The sequence below is a fragment of the Elephantulus edwardii genome, unplaced genomic scaffold (assembly GCF_000299155.1).
Source record: "Elephantulus edwardii isolate Elephantulus edwardi_28Jun2011 unplaced genomic scaffold, EleEdw1.0 scaffold00111, whole genome shotgun sequence".
NCBI classification, from domain to species: domain Eukaryota; kingdom Metazoa; phylum Chordata; class Mammalia; order Macroscelidea; family Macroscelididae; genus Elephantulus; species Elephantulus edwardii.
This window is the reverse complement of record NW_006399861.1, coordinates 5,703,956-5,714,175: the sequence shown is the minus strand read 5'-3', so window position 1 is coordinate 5,714,175 and position 10,220 is coordinate 5,703,956. Positions and strand designations below refer to the sequence as shown.

General features: G+C 39.5%; 1 protein-coding gene across 1 annotated transcript in view; it reads right to left on the bottom strand.

Moving 5' to 3' along the window:
• Positions 1-242: 242 nt before the first annotated feature.
• LOC102869886 (cytochrome b5 reductase 4-like) overlaps positions 243-10,220 on the bottom strand; it is a 154,380-nt gene continuing 144,402 nt past the window's right edge. Inside the window, exons 16-17 of the mRNA XM_006892163.1 lie at positions 2,488-2,652; positions 243-297 (exon numbers count right to left, since the gene is read on the bottom strand). Of these exons, the coding sequence (XP_006892225.1) occupies positions 243-297; positions 2,488-2,652 (220 nt within the window). The remainder of the gene's footprint in view (positions 298-2,487; positions 2,653-10,220) is intronic.

Here is a 10,220-nt window from a genome sequence, read left to right as displayed (position 1 = left end):
GAATGCTATCTGTATTTGTTGCCATGATTGCCTTTCCAGGTCAAATATCAGCAGTAGTAGTAAAATAAGTTATGATACAAAATAAAGCACAAGTTATCTATCCTGAAGAAACATTTGATTTAAGAAACAGAAACCTGGACTCTAGTTAGATTTTTATCTATAAAAAAATGTTCTCCTAAAAGACCCTCAGCGATCACAGATTTTGATCAATCAGTTGACTGAAGGGCAATGACAGTTCTTCCTTATGCTGTAAAACTATGAATCTCAGCTTTGGAAAAGTTAAGATCATGTAGCAACCTGAAAAACAAAACATACATGTTTCTCAATGAAAATGTTAAAAAAGAAACAATATCAAAGTTTACTATACCCATAATACTTTTAATTTTCTCAACTTGGATGAAATTTTTTAAAAACAAAATGCAATGCAATTAACACTTCTAAAAATTAATAATACTTTCTTAATAGAATTTTCTAATGAATGTCATCCTTTTTCAGTGTTTGAAGCAATTAAATTAAGATGTCCTTATGACTGGAATGATCATTATAATTGGAAAAACTATATCAGTGAGAGGAAGATCCTCAATGATGTAGACTGACACAGTGCTGTGAGTCTGAACATGAAGGAGACTGTACAGATGTTGCAGAATAAGGAAAGGTTGCAATAGTTCATAGTTCATAGTTGACACAACAGCGCCTATTGTGTTAGATGCTGCTGAGTCGCTTGTGACTCATAGCAACCCTATGTACAACAGCCCTAAACCCTGCTCTATCCTGTGCCAATCTTGCTGTCTTTTACACACCTACACCCATTACCCCAGTCACCAAGTCAATCCATCTCACTGAGGGTCTTCTTCTCTTGCACTGTCCCTTTGCTCTGCCCTCCCAAGCACAATGTCCTTCTCCAAGGACTGGCCCTCCTTGCAACATGCCCAAAGTACGTCAGATTAAGCTTCAGAATCCTTGCCTCCAAGGAGCAACCTAGTTTCACCCTCTGTAGGATGAACCTGTTTGTTCTAGCAGTCCATGATATATCCAATACTCTTCTCCATCACCACAGCTCAAAGGAATCAATTCTCCTTCTATCATCCCTCGTTACTGTCCTGCTTTCTGATGCATAGCAAGTAATTAATTGCAAAGACTATGGCCTATATCAGGTTCTCCTTAGTCTCCAGACTGTGGAGAGGTCCCTGAAGGCAGACTTTCCCAATACAACTCCTGTTTTGTTTTTGTGGATGCTGGTACCAAGTGTTGATGGTGGAGCCAAGCAAATTGAAACTGTTAACAATCTCAGTCTCTTCACTGTCTGTCATGATGCTACCAATCTTCCCAGTGGTGAGAATCTTTGTTTTCTTGATATTGAGCTGCAGTCTTTGACCTTCTGCAGCAAGTGCTTCCAGTCCTCCTCAGTTTCAGCAAGCAGGGTTGTGTCATCCACATAAAGCAGAATGTTGATAAGTCTTCCTCCACTCCTGATGCCACATTCCTCCTCAAACAGCCCAGCCTCTCGGATGATTTGTTCTGCATATAGATTGAAAGGTATGGAGATAGGACACATCCCTGGCATACACCCTTTCGATTTTGAACCGTGGAGTATTTCCCTGTTCTGTTCCGATGGCTACCTCCTGGTCCAAGCATAGGTTTTGCATAAGCACAATCAAGTGTTCTGGCATTCCCATTCTTCTTAAGAGTCAGCCACAGTTTGTGGTGATCCACACAGTCCAATGCCTTTGCATAATCAATGAACACAGATAGACATTCCTCTGGTAATCTCTGCTTTCAGCCAAGATCCATCTAACAATAGCTATAATATCCCTAGTACCACGGCCTCTTCTAAATCTAGCCTGCACTTCTGACAGTTCTCTGTTGATGTGCTATTCCACTAGTTTTTGGATAATGAAGGTAAGATTTTTACGCTCCATTTCACATACTTTGGGTACATGGCCAGAAGGAAACAGTCTTTGCAGAAGGACATCATGCTTGAGAGGGTGGAAGGACAGTGCAGGAGGCAAAGACCAAGGATGAGATGGACTGACACAACAACTGAGATAATGATGGTAGGTGTGCCAGAGACAGTGAAAGTGGTTCAGGATGGAGCAGGGTTCTGAGCCATTGTGCTTAGGGTCGCTATGCGGTATAGTCGACCTGACTGCACATAACAACAATCTAGAGTTATACATAGTCCTGATCTCTAATGCTTTATCTGAATGAAGATAAAGATGTTGTTCCTTTCTTATAGTCTGTAATTTGGCTGTGCTTCTCCAGTGGCTGGAATCCATTAGCGACTCCTCAGCAGAGAGCAGGACCAGATTCTCTTGTGTGATTTCAACCCTGGAAACACACTGGAGGGTCAGCTATGAGTAAGCTGACTGAACAACAATTAGTTGAACAGAATATTAAAGTGTGGGTTCATATCAAAAGAACTTATTTTGTGGGATGATCTTCATTTCATGATTTGAGCATTGTGTTTTCTACCACACTGTTACTCACCTTATTCCTTGTTCTGTAAATGGTGTTGGTCCACAAAGGCATATGAGGAGTTTAGAGTTGTCTGAGCTTCTTATTAAAAATTCAGAAAGAAGTGCTGGTGCAATGTATCCCTTTTTGCCTTTCCATTCAGAAATAGGCTCCGAGAGAACAAATTCTACATCAAATCTAGAAGGAAACATTTTTAAAAGTCTATTATGCAAGCACATTCTCAAAAATGCCTCAAGTTGGCTAAAATATATTCTTATATGGACTTTTATATCCCTTTAGAAAAAAATCTGAGACAAAAAGATTTTCTAGAAGAGTGTTCGAATAAAATATCAATAATGTCTTAAAAAAAAAATCTCAAACTCATTGCCATCAAGGCAGTTCTGATCAAAACCACCTTCCATTTGGTTTCTAATTGCCCATTTTTCTTCCATGGAGCTGCTGATGGATTTGAACCCATAGAACCTATAGTCTCTTGGTTAGCTCTGTAATCAACTATGGACTACACCAAAAGAGCTCTACTGTGTATATGTGTTGTTGTTGTTAGTTGCCGTCAAGTTAAGTATGACTCACAGTGACCCTATGAACAACAGATAAAACTGTGTCCTATCCTGTAGCATCCTCATCAACTGATATACCTGAGCCCAGTGCCGAAGTCGTTATGTCAATAAAAATATGAATGCTTCATGAATTTCGAAATCATCCTTACGTAGGGGCCATGCTAATCTCTGTATTGTTTTTATACATGTGTCACAAGACCAAGCACCACGTGTGTGTGTAGTGTGATCGTAATTATGAGAAAAAAATATACATAAGTAAGTCTAGAAGGAAATTAAGACAATTTATATAGTTAGGCTAATCTATCCTATAGAAAATAGTCTCTCCTGTTGTTCTTCATGAACTTATTTTTCTTCCTTTTGGCACTTAAAATTAAGATAATTTATGTGTTCAAAGGTACTTACTGAGTTAATACAGGTATGTATTTACTTATAAAGAGGTCTCACAGGCTAAAAAGAAAAATTATACTTGAAAGGACAAAGTTTAGTTGTAGAATCTATGAAATTACGTATTAAAATGTATATGAATTCACGAGAACATTTTTCTGGGAAGGAGATCCTTAACTGTTATCAGATTAACTAAGGGGACTCCAAAAAGCCACTGTGGAAGCACTGTTTTAAGTTTCCAATTATACAAAACACCTGGATAAAAGATTACATCCCCTTGCTAACTTTAAAAGATAAAGAACAGACTTATTTGGTTTTATTGCCAAAAAGTCTATTGCTAGGATAAAACTGTTGAGTTACACAAATGCCGAAGTCCTTATAATCTGTAATAAATACCCATTCATATTTTTCCTTTATTGTAATGTTACAGAAAAGAGAAAGAAAAATGTCTTTATCAGTGGAACACTTTCAACAGTTATCTCCCAACTGGTGACAGGCTCCTGGATTCTTGCATAAATGGCTTACTCAACTGCCTCTGCATTGTATACACTCCCAAACAATGGTCCCTGGATTACAACTACTAAGTGGCCAATGGGAAGATGAAAAGGCAGTAGGTACACAAACTGGGACTATGCTGCCATCCTGTTAATTTACTTTTTCACAGGGTGAGAAAAGAGCTTAAACTGGAGCAGGAGCAATCCCAAGTTAAGATCAAAGGGCTTATTAACAAGCCTTTCTTATTCTACAGTCAAATAACAGATGGTCAACACGGAATCTTTTCTTCTAGTATTTCTGAATGAAGGTCACTTTACTGCTGAAAACATGTTGATTTGCTGGAAGTAAAGGAGTAAATAATTCATGTGCTTGACTGCTCAGTGAAAGGCTGAAGATTTAAATTCATCCAGAGACACCTCAAGAAAGTTAATCTACTTCCAAATAACCCGCTGTTTAGAACCCTATGGACTTCAGCTCTGTACTCACATACACAGTTTCCACAGAGTTGGAAAGGACTCAAAACCAGCTTGTTTGTTGTTGTTTAGTGCCATCATATGACTATATAAACGGACTGAAATCTTGCTCTATCCTGTGCCATCCTCACAACCTCAGCAGAACTCTCTCAAGTTCACTTTTACGAACAGCAGCAACATACCCTTTGTGTTATATTGGGCAAACCCCTCTTTAAAGTGCCAAAAAGTAAGGATTTTATTTTGAGAAATAAAATGCAGCTTACCCAAGCCACGATATTTTCAATTGTTTTGTATGCATATGAAAGTTAGACTTTGAATAAGGAAGATCAACAAAGAATTAATGTCTTTGAATCCATGTTGGCGAGAGTATTAAATATACCATCAACTAAGAAAGGACCAAATTTGTCTTGGAGGAAGAGCTACCTTAGAGGCAAGGATTTGCTGTTGTTGCCAAGTGCCACTGAGTATGACTCACAGTGACCCTATGAACATATGTATACCCTGTCCTATCTTATGCCATCCATATCATCTCATTGCTGCTGTTCCCATGTTAGTGTAGCTCATTGAGGGTCTCCCTCTCCATCGCTGGCCCTCCACCTTTCCTAACATAATGTTACTTTCCTAGGAACAGAATCTCCCACCAACATGCCCACAATATGGGAGCCAATTTAAAAATTCTTGCCTCTAAGAATCAACCCAGTTTCAGAACAGACCCTATTTGTTCTCTTAGCAGTCCATGGTATGTTCAATATTCTTCTCCAGCACCATAACTCAAAGGCACTGATTTTTCTTCTGTCATCTTTATTTAATGTCCAACTCTCAGAAGCAAAGTAAGCAGCTGAGAAGACCATTGCTTGGATCAGGTTCATTTTAGTCTCTAGACTAAGATCATTGTGCTTCAGCACTCTGGATAGGTACATAGGGTCAGGAGGCTGCTGTGCGAACACAGCAGAGGAGCCCTGCATGGTCTGGAACTGGGAAGGGAGTGCATAAGAGTTGCATTTTCTCTCCATACCTGTTCAATCTATATGCTGAGCAAATTATCTGAGAATCAGGACTCTATGAAGAGCAATGTAGCATCAGGATTGGAAGGAAACTCATCCATAACCTGTGTTATGCAGATGATACAACCTTGCTTTCTGAAAGTAAGGAGGATTTGAAGCACTTGTTGCAGAAGATCAAGGAATGCAGCCTTCAGTAAGGATTGCATCTCAATATCAAGAAAACAAAGATTCTTACCACTAGAACAACATGATGGATGGAGAGGAGATTGAAACTGTCAACAACTTCATCTTGTTTTGATGTACAATCAACACCCTTGGTATGAGCAGTCAGGAAATCATGAGACACATTGCACTGGAAAAATCTGCAGTTAAGGATTGTTCCAAATTATTGAGAAATAGTGATGTCAGTTTTAAGACTAAGGTGCATCTGATTCAGGATAGTCTTTCCACTTACTACCTATGCATCCGAGACCTGGACAATGAAAAAGGATGATAGGAAAACAGCTGACACCTTTGAACTGTGGTGTTGAAGAAGAGCACTAAACATCCCATGGACGGCCAAGAGAATGAACAGATATGTCTTGGAGAGGGTAGAGCTGGAGTGCTCTTTGGAGACAAGAAAGAGGAGATTTCTCCTCACATACTTTGGGCATATTGCTAGGGGGTGCTATTCTGTGGAGAGAGACATGATGTTGGGAAGACTGGAGGGTTGGTGAAGGAGAAGGAGACCCTCAACAAGGTTGACTGACCTGGTGACTGCTGCAATGGGCTCTTTTGTGTCAGGCAGTGTGAGGATGGCACAGGACAGGACTGGGTTCAGAATTTTTGTTCATAGGATCTCTATTAAGTCGTATTCGACTCCACAGTACCCTAACAACAATAATACTTGATTTCCTGACTATTGCTGCCAAGAGTATTGACTGTACTTCTGAGCAAGTGGAAATTGTTAACAATCTCAATCTCTTCTCCATCTATCATGTCACCAAATGGCCCAATGGTGAGAATCTTTGTATTATTGATGTTGAGATATGATAAATATTGAAGACTGCAGTCCTTGACCTTCTGCAGCAAACACTTCAAATCCTCCTCAGTTTTGGTGAGCAGGGTTGTGTCATATGCATATAACAGGTTGTTGATGAGTCTTCTTCCAATCCTGATGCCACATCCTTCCTCATAAATCCAGCCTCCAGAATGATCTGTACCACATGTAAACTGAAAAGGTAAGGAGAAAGGACACATCCCTGGTGCACTCCTTTTTTTTTTATTTTGAACCATGCAGTGTTTCATTGCTCTGTTCAGACAACAGTCTGTGGATCTAAGTATAGGTTTTGCATAAGCACAATCAAATGTTTGGAGATTTCCATTCTCAGTGTTAACCACAATTTGTTGTGATCATCATAGTAAAATGCCAATTGCAAAGTTAAAACACAAAGAGACATTCTTCTGGTATACTCTACCTTCAGCTAAGATCCATCTTATGTCAGCAATGGTATCTCTAGTGGTAATGGTATCTCTAAATGCAGCTTGTATTTTTGGCAGTTTTCTGTCAATGTACTGTTCTAGTTGTTTTTGGATAATTTTCAGCAAGATTTTGCTTGCATGTGACATTAGTGATATTGTTCGATAATTTTCACACTCTGTTGGGTTGCCTTCCTGGGGAATGGGAATAAATATGGATCTCTTCCTGTTAGTTGTCCAGGGAACTGTCTTCTAGATTTCTTGGCACATCCAGAGCTGAACTGTTTGTTGAAATATTTCAACTGGTATTCCATAAATTCCAGGAGTCCTGTTTTGTGCCAATTCCTTCAGAGCAGCCTGAACTTTTCCCTTTATTATCATTGCTTCTTAATTATTTGCTACTTCATGAAATTGTTCTGTGTTGGCTAATTCTTTTTGGTATACTATTCTGTGTATTCCCTCCATCTTCTTTTGATGATTCCCAAATCATTCAATATTCTACCCACAGCATTTTAAAGTATTGCAACTCAAGACCTGAATTTGTTCTTCAGCTTAAGAACAAGTTCCTGAACGAGTTCATCCCTTTTGATTTTCTGACTCCAGCTCTTTGCACATTTCATTATAATACTGTGCTTTGTTTTCTCAAGCTGTCCTTTGAAATCTTCTTTAACTCCCTGACTTCTTCCCTTTGTTTTGGTTTCTTGACACTCCAGTGCTATATTCAGAATCTTTTCTTCCTCCTCTGTCTTTGTATGACCATTTGCATTTTTCATGGATGATTATTATTACTGATCTCATTCCACAGCTCATCTGGTCTTTGTTCAGCAGTGTTCAAAGCCTCAAGTCTGTTCTTGAGATGGTTTTTAAATTCAGGCTGGATAGATTCAAGGTCTTATTTTCATTCTTGTGGATTTATTTTTTTTCTCTAGCTTCAATTTGAATTTTCACATAAGTAGCTGATGATGTGTTCCACAGAAGCACCTGGCCTAGTTGTCAAGGCTAATATGGAGCTTCTCCAATAATTCTTTCCAAAGACATAGTTAATCCGATTCCAGTGTAGTTCCTCAGGTGAGGACTGTGTGTATAGTTGCTGTTTGGGGTTTTTTATAAAAGATATTTGCAGTGAGTAAATAATTAATTGTACAAAACTCTATCATTCTATATCCAGCCTTATTTCTATCACCAAGTTCATATTTTCTGACTACTGAGAAAGTGGCAGATGGCCAGAAACTAGACTTGCTTCTGATGAATGTTCATGTACTCTAAAAGATTAATGGAAACTTATAAAAGACCATATATTTGAAAGGAGATTAATAGTGACTGTTGTTAAGTGCCATTGAGTCATAGGCAACTCATAGTGACCTTGTGAACGAAAGACTTGTATAACTTTCATCCTTTCTCCAGGTTCATAGGGTTTCCGGAGGTAAGCTATTTTGGAAGTGGATGCCACTCTTGCTTCCAAGGTTGTTTTAATAAAGGAGTTCCACCAAATGTAAAGGTATTCAATGCAAATCACACTCAAAGTCTGCAATCATCCAACAATTTATCCCCCTTCCTCAAATGGATCTGCTTCCAAAAACCATCTCCTTCGTATTTCTCACGTCTACCTTCTCATTTTTACCAACATAATTTCAGACGAGGCCTTTATGCTTTTTGATGACAATATTGCCATATTAGCCTTTCTATCTATGCCATATAGCACTGCTAAAGTATTGCTGTCACATGCCATTAAGTTGACTACAACTCACAGTGAAGCGAAGAACAGATTAGAACCTTGCCCTGTCCTCTGACATGCTTGAGACTATTGTTACAGTCATTGTAACAGTCCACCTTGTTGAGGATTTTCTCTTTTTTCTCTTGTGTACTGTGGAGTTGAAAGAGACCCATAGCTGACCCTCAGGCTGGTTTTAAGAGGCTGTTAATCACACAGGAGGACACTGCCAATTTTTCTCTTGGAGAGCAGCAAGTGGATTCAAACCACGTGCCTTTGAGTTTGCAGTGCAGCTTCTTATCAGTAGGCCACCAGAGCTCCCTCCTCAATCCTCTTAAAATCTCAAATCCAATGGTATATAATTTTCTTGCATAAAAAAATTCTAGTACTTCCTCATTGCTTACAAAATAGTATTTCAGTGTATAGGGCTCAGTATTTTCTGGCTAAAGAAGTGTCTAGAACCAATGGGGAAAAGGGCTATTTGCTCATAGGTAAAAATAATCCACAAAATACATTACTAAAGGTTAAGATTAGCTAAAATACGTATTTGTTCCTACTATTTAATCAGAGACTTTTGTGAGGAACAAACGGCACAAGGAACTTATTGCTGGAAACATAATTTGAAAACTGTTTTCTGGGAAGAACAGAGGGTAGTATGAGGATCTATGTCAAGGACCTAGATATGCATTGTTATGTTGTTATTATGTGCTGTCGAGTCACTTGCGACTGATAGTGACCCTATATATACAACAGCCCTAAACTCTGTTCTATCCTGTGCCAATCGCACCATCTCCGACACACTTACCCCCATTACCCAGTCACTGAATCAATCCACTTCATCCAGGGTCTTCCACTCCTGTGCTGTCCCTCCACCCTACCAATTATGATGTCCCTATGACTCATAGCAACCCTACAAACAAAAGATCTGAACCCTGTTCTATCCTACACCATCTTCATACTTCCTGACACACAAGAATCCTGTCAGTTCATCTGCTCAAGCGTCTTTCACTCTTTCGCTGACTCTCCACCCTTCCCAACATCATGTCCCTATCCAAGAAATAGAATTTCCTATAACATGCCCAAAGTATGTGAGACAAAGTTTCATCATTCTTGCCTTCACAGAACACGTTGGCTGTACCCTCTCCAAGATATATCTGTTCTTTTGGCCATTCATAGGATGTTCAGTGCTCTTCTCCAACACCACAGCTTAAAGGCGTCAATTCTTCTGTCAATCCGTATTCATTGTTCAGCTCTAAGACACATAGCAAGTGACTGGAAAGACTATGGCCTGAATTAGACACACCTTAGTCCTCACACTGGCAACATTACTCCTCGAAAATTTGGAATGGTCCTGACTTCAGATTTTCCCAGTGCAATGTGTCTCCTTATTTCTTGACTGGTGGTTTCTGTTGTTGTTATGTGCCGTCGAGTCGCTTGTGACTCATAGTGACCCTATGTACAACAGCCCTAAACTCCACTCTGTCCTGTGCAAAGCACACTGTCTCCGACACTCCCATCCAATTATCCCAGTCACTGAATCAATCCACCTCATAGAGGGCCTTTTTCTCCTGCGCTGTCCCTCCACCCTCCCAAGCATGATGTCCCTCTCTAAGGACCGGTCTCTCCTCACAACATGTCCAAAGTAAGTCAGACGGAGCCTCAG